Here is a 14726-nt window from a genome sequence, read left to right on the forward strand (position 1 = left end):
GGTAGGGGAGGTTATAGTCATCTGGAAGCTTGCCAGTGATGCAGGAATAGCTGAGTCTTTCTCCTTCCCACAAATAGTGTTGGGCTTCTCTCTTTGGGCTTTCCACGTGGCTGCTTGGCCTTCTCACAACATGACAGGTAGGTTCCAGAAGGCAATGGAAGCTGCCATTCCTTCTGAAGGCTGGACCCAGAACTGACCCAGCATGATCTCCACTACATTCTATTAGTCAGCAGATTGACAGCCAGTCCAGATTTAATGAAGGCGAGGATTGCACAAGTACACAAGTAGCATGGGATTGTAGTGCATTGAGATCCATCTATAGGGACCTTCTCACCCCACATCATTGTTAGGTGTGCTTACTTTGGTTACATAACCAAACAGAAAGTCTCTAACACATGGTGGTAAAAAGTATTATACACAGAAAAAGCAATGACCAATACTTTCTGGCAGGGAAAAGAATGACACAGTTAATACATCTATATAATTTTAATGGCCACAATATATTCTATTGTGTGCTGATGCTTTATATATAAGTCTGAGTCCAATAAAAAAAACAGGAGCACACAGTCATTTAAATAGGAGACTAAATATAGAGAATTAAGCTGTGATGGAGAGTAACTTTATAAAGAGCAAAAAAACGTTAGGGTGCCTGGGTGGCTCAGTGGGTTGAGCTGCTGCCTTCGGCTCGGGTCATGATCTCGGGGCCCTGGGATCGAGTCCCGCATGGGGCTCTCTGCTCAGCAGGGAGCCTGCTTCCCTTCCTCTCTCTCTGCCTGCCTCTCCGTCTACTTGTGATTTCTCTCTGTCAAATAAATAAATAAAATCTTAAAAAAAAAAAAAAAGAAGAGCAAAAAAACAAAAGAATGAGACCTTGCCATTTGCAAAAACATGGATGGACCCAGGGCAAACCTGGTCTAAAATTCTTTCCTTTTTGGAACCTTTCCCAATTAATTCCCCTTAACTTTGTGTTATGGTGTTAAATTCATTGAAGGTTATATGACCAGGGACTTTTCTTTTTTTTTTTTTTCTTATTAATACAGTATTTATTTGTCTTCCCTCTGTCAAACCCTGAGCCAACCACTTTCCCCAGGCTGCCTGGGGAGGTATAGGAAAAGGATTATACAGGGCAGACGAGACACGGGAGAAAGACCTATGGGAGGTGGAGACGGCTCCTTCACATGGCGAAGAGGATGAGAAAGGCCACCATCAGGCAAAAGAGCCCCATGGCCTCCGAGAGGGCAAAGCCCAGAATGGCGTAGGAGAAGAGCTGTTGCTTCAGAGAGGGATTCCTGGCATAACCAATGATGAGGCTCCCAAACACAGTCCCAATTCCAGCCCCAGAACCAACCACTTCTACCGTGGCAGCCCGAGCCCCAATGAACTTGGCTGCTGTATCGATGTCCCTTGAAATGGCGCTGGTTTGGAAGCTTCGGCTGGGAATAAGTGAGGTCAAGGGACGTGGGGCTGCCAAGATGCTGAGGCCCTTAAAAGGTGCCTCATCTGTCAGTGTCTCGGGTGGTTTTAGCACCACTGCAGACAGTGATCGGCTCAACAACTGAGAGGTGCTCCTGACCAAGAACGGGGTGGAGACGAACTTTCCACAGGAGTACATTTTCAGGGAATGAGGGGCTGTGGCAGGAGAGCTGCTCCCAGGGCCGAGGAGACAGAGAGGGCGACCAGGGACTTTTCATTGGAGGAGATGGTCTGAGCCCATGCTGGTGCAGGATTTCTGTCCTTCCTTGGGGGGTAGGCTCTTCTTCATTGTAAGCTGCTTTACCAGGCTGAGCACCTCAAACATACCAGCAGCTAGATAAGGCTAAGCTATGTCAGCAACAAAGGACAACCAGGTTTCCATGAGATGATCCTGACGGATCCAGCTGCTGGTTTTGTATTTTTGCTTTAGCTGGGTGCTTCTCAAATTTTCTGTGCACAGACATCTTTTAGCGTCATTGTAAAGTGCAGATTCTGATTCAGTAGCTCTGAGGTAGACTTGAGATTGTGCGTTTCTAACAAGTTCCTGAGTTTCTAACAAGATGTGCTGGTGCGGGTCCATAGACCATCCATAGAGAGGGAAGACTTAGCTTATTTTTAAATACATTTTTGAAATACAATTTAAGCAGAAAAGCAGCCCTTTTTCAACATCTTAGTCAACTCAACCTTAGCATGGACACAATACAGCTTTCACCCCACAAAATGATAGTGGGGGGGGGGTTCCCTAAGTAAACCATTTCTCCCACTAGAGCCTCTCCGGATACTCCGCCACATAATTTCTATTGGTGATATAATTATGGATCTCTGCTCAGCTCCTCTTTAGGGATTATGGGCACATAATGTCTGCCCTCTGCTCAGATAGCTTCTTAAGAAGAGAAACCATGTTCTGCTCATACATCAGCATTTAGCTCACTACTTAGTGGGAAAGCATAATGATTAGAAGTGCCAGACAGCCTGCGTTCATATCCCAAATCATATCCCACTTACTGAAGCACTTCTCTTACTATAAGATGGGGGCAGTAGAAGCATCTACCTCTTCAGGTTGTTGTAAGGGTTAAACGAACAGAACTAGAATGAAGGCCAGCACCTAGCAAACATTACATAAAATTCTGCTATGATTATTAGTGAATGTGTAGAATAACGAATCTTTCAGAAACAGTATCACATCCATTAGATCATGTAGCACATGTTAATTCATTTTCACACATTAATTAATTTGTTCCATTTTTATTTTAAACACGTGCAAAATTATTTGGCAGGAGCATGGGCATACAAACCAGAAACTCATTCATTCACACGACAAATATTTCCTGAATGAAGGGCACCTCTCCAGGCACTGAAGATGAGGCCAAAAAGAAGGGATATGGAAATGAGATAGAAATAGTTTCTGGCCTTACGGAGGAGATAGAAGAAGAAAGAATTATAATGCAGGGCACAGGAGTCCAATGCTACAAGAGGCAATAACATGCTCATGCCAGTCATCACTGGTGGGGGATTCTGTGTATTTCCTGCCAGCATCTATTCTCATATGCAAATATTGGAAACCGTATTTTACTTGGGAACCACCCGCATTCACTCTGTCCCAGCATTTGGGGACTGACTACAATCAGACTCCAGCTTGGCCTGGTGACCCAAGGTTGGCTGATCAGAGAATTCAATACCCTTTACTATAGCCACCGGCTCAAAGGTGTTACACATGACCAAAGATAGGCCAGATTTTCAATTCTGGAATTCCTGAATAAATGTGGAACTAAAAAGGTCTGAATTCCAAATTATTTTATTTAGGTTTGATTAAAGTTTCAACCAAGGTCAAGATTTTAATAGTAGGAACATAGAATTAAATTCTGTTCTATTAGCACAGTGGTCTGAGGATAAAAACAACTGTGCTAGCCAGTAATCTCTCACCATAAGAAAAAAAGCGGGGGAGAATCTCAGTGATACCAAATATTAGTAGGTTGGGTACAGCTCCTTTTTGGTTTTAAATATTCTGTATCTGGTCACCATGAATGGACTTTGACTTGCAAAACATTCTCTTGCCACATCCTGATTATGATTGGTTTATGGTTCTACAACCCCTAACTTCAAGACTACATACTTGCTTTATTCATTTCCTGCGGGAAACTGAATTTAAATTCACTTACCAATCATGTAACAACTAGATCAGGAACTATAACTTTAATGGACTCAACGGACACGAGAAATGTGAGATCCTCTTAGAGCTAAGAAAAACATTTTTGTTGTTCCATATATTATATAAGCAAGTAGAAACAATTATAAAATAATTTTTTTTTACCTTTTCAAATTTACTTCTTTATTTCCCATCAACCATATGAGGAACATAGGACTGATGATAATCATCCTAATTTTATAGAGAAAAGGGAGGCAAAGGGGTATCAATAATTCACTGGCAAAACAGAGTATATAGAATGCAATTCATCGGTGATTCACAAAAATTCAAGCCCCTTAGAGCTTGACTGAATCCTGTGCCTTGGTCCTCATCTAAACATTTCTCCCTGCATATAACTAACAGTAATATGTTTTTAAACAATAACATGATTTTAAACTCTGACCTTTCTGTGAAATTCAACTCAATCTGGAATTGTAGTATATTTTATTTTACTATTCCTAATGGAATTTGTATGTTAAGTAACCCAAGGTAATTAACGTTTTGTAAATAGTTAAATTTTACTGCATTTCCACTGATGCCAACAAATCACTACTAAGGAAAGGGTGGTGGGATTATTCAGCATCCACTCCCCACTGCTTTTTGGGTATGCTTTATTTTCTAGTATATGTGCTGCCAAAGCAAGCATGGTATGCTTTATTTTCTAAGTTATGGGTGTGTGTGTGTGTGTTGTGTTTTCTGTTTGGTAGTATAATTACTAAAGATGGTTTTTATATCTTGGATTATTAAAAACATCAGTCTATTAAACTGACCACATTAAACACAACGTTAAAATAATTCATGCTAATGTGGTAGGGTTGTATTTCAGGAATGCATTTAAGGATGCGATCTCCCAGCAGAACAAGTCTGAAAAAATGTGACATTGCTCAATCTGTTACACTCAGTAAATACTATGGTCATCAAGAGCCCCAGAGGAAACGCATGGCCAGCTAAAACCAGCTAGAGGCTACTCATCTCTATTTCAGGAGTTCTAAATGTGTTCTTAAACCTGAAGCACCTGGGATTGGTTGACTTAAAACTGTTCTGGGCAGTTATGATTTGGAAATGAGGATGCAGTGCTCACAGGGCATGCCTTAAGAACTTGCTGTGGTTGACTATGTTGGAAAGGAAATGGGGCAGTGGGCTCTCTCCAGATGTCCAGTAGGAAGATGCCAGGCCCCCTCTCAAGTGGTAATGGTTTCTGGGTTGTTGCTTGGTGCTGGGCAGCTTAAAGATGCCAGGCACAACTCCGGCTTGAAGCAGTGCTTCTCAAAGTATGGTCTCTAGAGTGTGTGGTGATGGTGCATGAAGAATCCTTGGAAATTTTATCCACCTCATAATAATGAGGTCTTATTATGACTCTACCTAGTCTTAATTCTGATTTGAAATGGTGGTGATGGTACTAATAATGTTGACAATGACTTCTATTGAGGATTGACTTTGCACCAAGCATGGTGCTGAACACCTCCTAGGCATTATCGGTCCCAGTTTTCACAATAATCCCCTGAAGTAGGCATCATTATTTTTGCCATTTTACAGATGAGAAAACCGAGGCACAGAAATAAGGAATATTTCCAAGGTCTAGCACTAGCTAGAGCCAGGATTCAAATTATGGTCTAACAAAATATATGCTTTAAAAATTATGGCAAGATATACATAAAATTTACTACTGTAGCCTTTTTTTTTTGCACATTGCAGTTACATTTATTCATGCCACAAAGGAAACAACATGTCTATAAGCATACAACAATGCTCCGTGTTCCCATTTAATAGAGCGTGCTGAAATTTACAGTTAAACTGGCATTCCATCTGATGTGTATTCTCAAGTAAAACTGGTTTATGATGACCATGAGCAGGTGTGGGACTTGAAGCTTTCAAAGCTTTACTTCTTTTATCAGCACTCCTAATTACATAAACGATGAAACCCATCAACCCCATTCCTACCCAAATCTCCTGGTAAACATGGGTATAGTAGGGCTTCATGGGGACCCAAACATCTTTAACAAGCACCTTGGCACAGGATCCCTGACTCAGGCCACCCCAACCCACAGGGCCAATGACTCCAAAAGTTTACCCAGTACACTACAGTGCATTTGAGTTGTCCCCACCTTTTGGCTATTGTGAGTAATACTGCTATGAATATTCACATACAAGTTTTTGTTTGAACACCTGCTCTCAATTCTTTTGGGTAAAAAGAATAAGCTTTTGATCATAAACCTCTGCTGACTCCAAAAAGATGACCAAATACCTTAAAATTTTCAGTCATTCAACACTTACTGAGGACCTACTGTACAACTACCTACAATGCTAAGCACTGGGAATATAAATTGCAATGACTAAGAATGCAGTGAATGACAGGCATCATCCCTGTCCTCCTTGGGAATGACAAAAAATTGAACTGAGTGAAATACATTCCTCGCAGCAGTCAGGGTTAAAAGTTCCTTTTCCACTTGCTATTAAAAGAAAACAAAAGCTGGTGATTACCCACTTGAGCAAAATGCCTTGACTCAACTGACATAGAAAGTATGAGATGCTTTTAAATCAATAGACAAATACAACCACAAGTAGATTAAACAATAATGTTGTTTATCATCTTACATAAAAAGTCCGAGGTAGGGAGTTTCCCAGTTATTCCAGTGGGAAAACCAAGGAATTAGGTTTTCTCCATCCTTCTGCTCTGCCATTCTCATCTTCACAACAAGGGACTCTAGGTGTTATGTCCTCTTCACATAACAAGGAGCAAAGGACAGAGGTGGGAAATGGCAGATCCCTTCTCAATCCGTTTTTAGATATAAGAAAAATATTCCCAGGAATCCTCCAGAATACTTCCCCTCAGAGAAGATTTGCACCAAGAGCCTTTTCCCATACTAATCACTGGCAGGAGAATGGAATTACAGCGCAGGATTTAAGATTAATCAAATTGGAGGCTGGAAGGGCGCCCAGCTTCCCCTGGGCCACATGGCCACCTGATGCACTAACAAAATACAGGTTCTGGGAAAATAGAGGAAAAGGAAGGGCTGAGGGATAAGCAGCCAGGTGCCAGGAAGAACTTCCTGGAGGACTGTCCAGTTCAGAGTCCTCTCTCAGAGTTTGAAAACAAAACAAACAAATGAAACAATACCTCAACATGTCCAAAACCGAATTCATGACTCTCATCAAAAAGGTCTCTTCCTGTGCTCTATTTGTTTCGAATGCACCACCATTCCAGCTGTAGAAGGCAGAAATAGAGGAGTCATCCTACCCTCTTCTTTTTCCTCAACACCCTTATCTAAAATAGCTCTTGAACCTACTGGTCTCTCCATCTCCACTGTCACTATTCTAATTCAAGTCACATGCATCAACTCTTCCCCGGAGTTCTGCAACAATCTTTTGCTTGATCTCGTTGCATCCATTCTGACCTGCTTCCAGCCTAGTCCTTCACGTAGCACCTGGGGGGCCTTTCGCCTTTTAGAATACATGTTTACGCTTAAAATTTGCTTCTCACTGCTCCCAGAATAAAGACCAAAGTAAGGGACTTCCCCCCCTTCTTTGCAATTCAATTACGATGGTTTCCTTTGAGTCTCAACGGGTTGTGCCGGGTTGTGCTCCATCCCACCTCACTACATCCGTACTCGCGGTTGCTCCTGCCCCTGTTACCCTTCATCCTTCGTATCTCCGTTAAACCTTCACTTCCGAGGAAAAGTCTTTCTAGGACTCCTAATTAGGTCAGGTCCCTTTGTCTCGGGCGCGTCGAAAAGTCTGTGCCTTTCGTTTAGGGCACTTTTCTGTCTACAGACAGAGATCCACGAAAACACGGAGCTAATCTCTCTTACGACATAGTGTCTGGCACATAAGTATTCAACACATGGTTGAATGGCTAGATGAATATATAAACTTCAAAGAAGAGTGGCCCATAATGAATACAGACCCACTCCCAGAAAGAATACAAATAATGGCCGTGACCCACCCGCCCAGCCGAGCTGCGGGGACTAAGAGTCTCTTTGCTACTCCCAGTAGCTCCGCCCCTGGGGCCCCGCCCCTCTCTGCTGAGTCGGAGGGAGGGGCATAGAGGTCGCGTGACGTGACAGCAGCCCGCCGTTGATTGGCTTTCCAGGGATGCCGGCTAGGAAAAGGGGCGTGTCCGCATGCGCTGATTGGCTGTCAGGTGGCGCCTGGGCGGGCAGCGGCGGCGGCGGCGGCGGCGCGGGGGCGGGCGCCGCGAGGGACGAGACCGGGCAGGGCAGGGAGGGCGGCAGCGGCGGGCAGGATGGGTCCTCGCCGCCGGCTTTGCTGAGACTCGCTCGCGTGGGCTGCCAGCGGCGGGCCCGCAGTGGCCGCGGGGCATGAAGGGCGCTCTGGGGAGCCCCGTGGCCGCGGCCGCCGCAAGCGCCGCGATGCAGGAGACTTTCGGCTGCGTCGTGGCCAACCGCTTCCACCAGCTGCTGGACGACGAGTCGGACCCGTTCGACATCCTGCGCGAGGCTGAGCACCGGCGCCAGCAGCAGCTGCAGCGCAAGAGGCGCGATGAGGCGGCTGCGGCCGGGGCCGGCAACCGCGGCGGCAGGAGTCCGGCCGGGGCCTCGGGCCACAGACCTGGCGCGGGCGGCGGCCGAAGGGAGTCCCAGAAGGAGCGCAAGAGCCTCCCAGCCCCCGGCGCGCAGCAGCAGGACAGCCCTGGGAGCGGCCCGCTGCCACCCGGTACGCGCGCCCCGCCTGGCACCTGGGCACCCCCGGGTAGGCGAGGTGGGCAGGAGGGGAAGGAGAATGGGGTCACGGAGGTCACCCCTCCTCCGCCACTTCTCGACCCCCCACTGCGAGACTGGGGTCAGGGGGTCCTGATCCAGAAACGGAAGGGGCCTCTGGGAAGACGTGGGTTAAGTTGAGGGTCCTTGTGGCAGGGGAAGGTAGGAAAGAGGACGGGGGCGGGGGTCACTTCCCTTTTGGCCTTTCCCGGACCCTTGTGGGGTTGAGGGGGAGTGCGGTCGTGGAGTAAGGGTCTCAGCATCCTGGAACTGAGCCTTTACAAGTTGGGCAAAGTTGAGGGATCCTGCCGGGGGGTGTGTGTGGCGTGGATAACGGGTCGCTACCCCGCCGAGCTCAAATCTAGAGCTAGCAGGGACCGGCTCCATCCTCCAGCAAGGTTCGGGTCCGGAGAAAAAAAGGGAAGCGCGCTGGGGAGAAGGAAAAGAACCCCTCTTAAAGAGGGTGAGGAAGGAGGGCGCGCCCGGCCGCAGGGGGTGGTGGCTAGAGCCCAGGGTGTGTGAAGAATCGCGGGGGCTCGGGGCTCGGGCTTCTGTGATGGAGCGAAGGCCTGCCTGGGTGACCGCGGGGGCGGGCTGTGACGTCAGGGCCGCGAGCAGAATGCGGTGGGGGCGGACGCGGGGTCCCCGGCTCTTTGCAGGCTCCGTACTTTCACCCCATCACCGTACATCCCATCCCCTTATGGTGGCTTCCTGCAGCCAGCCCGCATCATTTCTCAATACAGCATGTAGTGTCGCTGGGATGTGTAACTTGTCATTAACTCGGACTGCTTTAAGAAAAGCGTTTTAACCTTCAACCTTTTCAACAAGAATATTCAAAGTTCCCCACACCCTGTTTAGCCAGATACCACTGTCATCATCTAGTCAGGGAGGAACTTAAAAGAGTCTCATCACCTGAACTGCATCAGTTCATAGTCTGCAGGACTCCATCTGTGTTTAATGTTTTCCTAAAATAAGGCCATGTTCCTAAGGTTTGCTTAAAAGGAGTGTTTAAAGATTAAGATGTGTCGTTCCATCACTCCAGACAGTGTTTGGCAATGTATTCAACTGGGCTTTACTGGCCTGTTATTGCTTGGTTACAACTGTACTTCCCATCCCTGAGATTACAACTCCTGGATCAAGTGTTGGGTCTTTGACTCCTGCAGCTAGGTAATGTTTACCTTTAGCTGTGAAAACTTCAGTCTGACATATCACTGGAGATTGAGAAAAGTCACTATAATAAAGATGTTGAAAATTATTTTAAATGCTACTGGATTTCTGAAAACCCCATGCTGGTAGGCCAGTAGCTTTACAAGCCTGTTTAAATGGTGAATGAGATGAGATTGTACATTTTGTGTTGTGTTTTCCTTTTTCTCATAAATCTATTTAGATAAATATAGTAATGAAAGAACTGCGGAAGGCTAAGGTTTTCTTCTCTCTTTACTTTTTAACAAATGAAAATAATGTATTTTATCCTTTGGTATGAAACTACATTCAGTGCTGTTACTATATTGCTTTTTAACCTTTTTAATATTTTTATTTTTTAAATATTTTATTTGTTTATTTGACAGCTAGAGAGAGAGCACAAGTAAGCAGAGTGGCAGGGAGAGGGGGAGAGAGAGAAGCAGTATCTCTGCTGAGAGCCCGATGCGGGGCTCGATCCCAGGACCCCGGAATCACAACCTCAGCTGAAGGCAGCCGCTTAACCAACTGAGCCACCCGGGCGCCCCTAACCTTTTTAATATTAAAAATGACTTTTTAGTATAAGAATTTTGGACAATTCTGAGTGTATGATGTAAAAATCTCCTATTTTTCTTACTTGTTAACACCTTGTATTTATATAGAGCTATTTCTCTTTTTTCCCCCTAAATTTAAATGACATATAACCTGAGTTGCGACCTGCTTTCACTTTGCATTGTGATCTAATGGGTTTATAATTTTTTTTCTGTCAATAGTTCATGATCCAGATGATCTGGCCTTTGAGATCTATATTAAAGATCTTTAGTTAATTTTGTAGTTAGAATGGAAATTTTGTCATTTGTCAGTTCTTTCTCAGACATGTTATTTCAGGAGTAAACAGCTCATTAATTTCCATTCATGTAGTTACTCTACTGAATTTGTGCAGGGCTACTCTCAAGATTTTGTAGTCCTCATTTCTAACATTCAAAATTTTTAATTTAGTTAGAATATTATAAGTGAGTGCTCATTGTGGACAGGAATCAAAGCCAAAACATGTTTGACATATATTGGAAACATTTTTGGATGTGGATATGTAAACTGTAAGATTTTCCCATAGAAACAGGTTTTTAATGCCCTTCACTATGTAACAACATATATTGACCCTTGGGTGAGCCTTGTTTGATAAATTCATTCTTGAAATCCAGAGAGGCTATATCAGCTTTGCTTTTCCTAACCTTTTAGAACTATTGTCTTTGAGTCGAAGCTCAACTTTATTTTGTAGGAAATCTTTGTATGGGCTTGGGTTTAGATCAGTGATCAGACAGCATGTGCCAGCCTTTTATTGGAAAGGGCTAGAGAAATTCAGTGTTTGCATTATCTGCTCAGAGCTGCTGACCCAGCACAGACACAAGCTAGGTTCAGTTGCTGTCTTGATCTCTTAGCACTAAATTGTGGGGAAAAAACTGTTCCCCTTTTATCTTTGTTTGGGTTTTGGAGAGGGAATGAAGTGTTTGCAGTGTATTTATAATTATTCTAATAAGTATACAGTTATATTTAATGGTTTTTAATTTGTACACCAAAACCTTGGAAGAAGTTTTAATAAATAGGATGAAGTAAATGTCATTTTACATTTTGAATGGTGAATTCCAAATTTAAGTGATACAATTTTAAATAACCTTGAGGAAGCAAAAAGGTGTTATAAGCTCCTAAATAATTATGTAGTTCAGTAGAAATACTAAGATTTTTTAAAATAGGTTATAAATAGGAAATTTGAAGCTGCATTAAAATAACTTTTTAGGGGCACGTGGGTGGTTCAGTGGGTTAAAGCCTCTGCCTTCGGCTCAGGTCATGATCCCAGGGTCCTGGGATCAAACCCCATGTCGGGCTCTCTCAGTGGGGAGCCTGCTTCCTCCTCTCTCTCTCTGCCTGCCTCTCTGCCTATTTGTAATCTCTGCCTGTCAAATAAATAAGTAAAATCTTTAAAAAAAATAAAATAAAATAACTTTTTACATTGAGGGAAAAGTATTGAAAAGTATTGTTGCTGTTGACATATTAGCTGATTGCTGTTATGTTAGAATCTATTGTAGTTTTCAACTTGCTAGATAATTAACTTTCATAATAACATTTTCTATCTAACGTTTCAAATTTGATCTCTATTAGTAATATGCATGCCCTCAGATTTGGCATTGCATACTCCTGGGACAAGTATTAGTCTCTGTTTTGTTTCTGCAGGAGAAGCATAACGAACTATTTATGACAGCATCTTTCCCATGTCCCAAAGATGTCATAAGCTCAGATTGTGACTGATGTCACAATTACAGGATGCAAATCGGATTTAAGCATCTCTAGTTATGGGACATTAACTTAAGATTGAACTTAGATTTGTTATTTAACTTTTCACATTTGAAAAAAAATAGTTTAGGCTAACTAACAAGTAATAAATGGCACAATTTTATGCTAGTGGTGTTACAGACTTGATTTTTGCTTTAAAATGTGATCACTAAGGTATTGGATCTATGTTAACATTTACATGTGCCCAATTAAAAGTTCAGATAGGAAATATTCAGTAGGAAAACAATATGTATAAATGTATATTCCTTAAGAGTCATGTGTTAGCTAAGTAAGAGGAATCTAGGAGTTTAAAAAATACCCATTAACTCAAATACATTTAATATTTTTATAGCTATACAACTAATGTGAAGGGCAAGTTATACCAAGGAAAATCGAAGCTACTATAATAAAAATAGTACATCTTGTTTGAGATGGAGACCTCTTAAATGTATATAAAGAAAAATAAATACATTTTTTGGGAGATGGATTAAGAAGTGACAAAGTTCTTCACAGTATATTTACCAAGTATTAGCTGCCTTCAGACATAGAATCTAAGAATTTTTAAAGCAACAAAACTAGAGAGAAGTAAAGTGAGAGAAAGAGAGGGAGAGTCTGAAGCCTTTCGTGGCCCTGGCTAAGTGTAGCTTCTCTGCAAATGATGCAGAGAATGTCCCTTTGAGTGCCAACTGATCCTTGTATGAGTTGGCAAATAGCAGTTTGGCCTTATATTGTAAGATCATAAATGCATAAAACCCCCCAAAAAAGCAGGAGAGCAGGAAAATCTGTTTTCAGGTGAAGATAATAGCAGTATGACTATTTGAAAACGAAAACCTTAGTAGCCAATGATAAACCATAGTTTAACTAAAGTACAATCTGAAATACAATGTTTATCCTATGGAGCTTTCTCTGTGGAGCTTATCTACCATGTTTTAATAAAGTTGCTTTTGGCAAAAGTAGTTAATTTGGCAAACGTGTATATCTAGAGCTGTCATACTTTGTCAGATAATTATAGGTTAGTTGGTATAGTTTATATTTCCTAGGACAGAAGAGGAGGAGAACATAAGTGTCTTAAAAGTTTTATTCACAAGTACAGTTGACCCTTGAGCAATGGGGTGGGGACTAGGAGTACCAACCAGCTGTTCAGTTGAAAATTCACATAAAATTTTTGATTTTCCAAAACCTGAACTGCTAATAGCCTACGATTGACTGGAAGCCTTACCAGTAATAGTCAATTAGCGTATATTTTGTGTATGTGTTACATATTGTATTCTTACAGCAGATAAGCTAGAGAAGACAATACATTGACACTACTGTACTGTATCTTAAAAAAAAAAAAATCCAGGGGCGCCTGGGTGGCTCAGTGGGTTAAGCCGCTGCCTTCGGCTCAGGTCATGATCTCAGGGTCCTGGGATTGAGTCCCACAATGGGCTCTCTGCTCAGCAGGGAGCCTGCTTCCCTCTCTCTCTCTGCTTGCCTCTCCATCTACTTGTGATTTCTCTCTGTCAAATAAATAAATAAAATCTTTAAAAAAAAAAATCCATGCATGTGTGGGCCCACGCATTTCAAATCTGGGTTGCTCAGGGGTCAGCTGTAGTTGACTCTGACAGTATCCACAACTTTTTTCTTCTCTGAGTGTTTCTGAAATTCCCAGATTTTCCTATGACTTTGACTTCCAGAAAAGTGGAATTTAAAACTCCCTGTAAATGTGCTGTTGTGGACCTGGTGTCCTAGCTCTCCCTTCTGATTTGTCCCTGGCAGGCCAGAAGCGAGCTCCCAGAAGAGGGGAGCAACAGGGATGGAATGACAGCCGGGGGACAGAGGTGACACTTGACCGAGCAGAGCGAAGATCCTACAGAGAGTATCGACCCTATGAAACCGAGAGACAGGCGGACTTTACACCTGAGAAGTTTACAGATGAAAAGTACGTATGGCAGACCTCGACCAGGAGGATGGGGGCAGCCAGAGGGTTTTAGGAGAACTGCTAGCCTTTGCCGCCTTTTCTTGGTGCCAGTCCTGGGAGTATTTTGCCAATGGAAGTAGGCAGTTACTTTAGGTGATGCATGAGGGAAATGATTGTATGGTGAAAAATGAATTATTTATTAGTAACTACATAAAGTACTCCTGTAAAAAACTACACAGGAGTCTGTTAAACTGGTTGAATTTTCTTTTGCAGTTTAGGTTAGGGATATAATTATGGTTTTGATTTAACATTACTAATTTAGACTACTAACAGGTTTAAATGAGTTCCTGGCCCCATGGTTAGGTCAATTGGCTATCAGGATGACGTTTTAAGGAAAACTGATGCAGTGTGTAACACCAGTTTCTGGCTCCCGTACCTTCCTCTAGAAAGTGCTCTGAACCTGAAGGTGGTCTCAGGCAGGTGCGGCTGGACACCACTCCTGAGTGATGGGGCAGCTTTGCACCTGTGCCTACATGTACACAAAGAGCCATTCTCGGTGTCTTCTGCTTGGTACTGCTTGCTGCCTAAACTTGTTGTTTAATAATTCACACAACACTGAGTTTAGATTAAACAAACAACTTGTGAATCAAAATTAAAGGAAAATAGGTAAAAGAGGCTAAGGGAGACCAGAACAGTGTATGTTGACCAGAACAGTGTATGTTGACACTATTAGCTGTCAATAGTTTAATGTCAAGGGAGCCATTATTCCCAAAGTCTTTCAACTTCTTGACTACTAATTCCATTTAGGATCCTTGGTACAAGTTTTTTTTTTTTTTTTTTTTTAAGATTTTATTTATTTATTTGAGAGAGAGACAGTAAGAGAGAACATGAGCGAGGAGAAGGTCAGAGAGAGAAGCAGACTCCCCGTGGAGCTGGGAGCCCG

At 43.0% G+C, this 14726-nt stretch overlaps 1 protein-coding gene, 1 long non-coding RNA gene and 2 pseudogenes across 5 annotated transcripts in view; 1 reads left to right on the forward strand and 3 right to left on the reverse strand.

Moving 5' to 3' along the window:
* Positions 1-14726, reverse strand: part of LOC309847296 — a 202222-nt gene that overhangs the window by 22985 nt on the left and 164511 nt on the right. The window lies entirely within an intron of this gene.
* On the reverse strand, positions 1009-1672 carry LOC309847295 (ATP synthase F(0) complex subunit C2, mitochondrial pseudogene; annotated as a pseudogene). The gene has a single exon. The product of its transcript is annotated as an ATP synthase F(0) complex subunit C2, mitochondrial pseudogene (transcript).
* On the reverse strand, positions 5360-7682 carry LOC309847207 (ATP synthase subunit ATP5MJ, mitochondrial pseudogene; annotated as a pseudogene). The gene has a single exon. The product of its transcript is annotated as an ATP synthase subunit ATP5MJ, mitochondrial pseudogene (transcript).
* Positions 7843-14726, forward strand: part of HABP4 (hyaluronan binding protein 4) — a 42463-nt gene continuing 35579 nt past the window's right edge. The window contains exons 1-2 of one of the 2 annotated variants that reach the window (XM_082697273.1): positions 7843-8332; positions 13642-13804. In XM_082697273.1, coding sequence (XP_082553399.1) covers positions 7978-8332; positions 13642-13804 — 518 coding nt within the window. In that variant the 5' untranslated portion in view covers positions 7843-7977. Of the gene's footprint in view, positions 8369-13641; positions 13805-14726 lie in introns of both variants that reach the window. The other variant, XM_082697272.1, reaches the window with a different exon arrangement.

Source organism: Mustela nivalis (assembly GCF_964662115.1).
Source record: "Mustela nivalis genome assembly, chromosome: 13".
NCBI classification, from domain to species: domain Eukaryota; kingdom Metazoa; phylum Chordata; class Mammalia; order Carnivora; family Mustelidae; genus Mustela; species Mustela nivalis.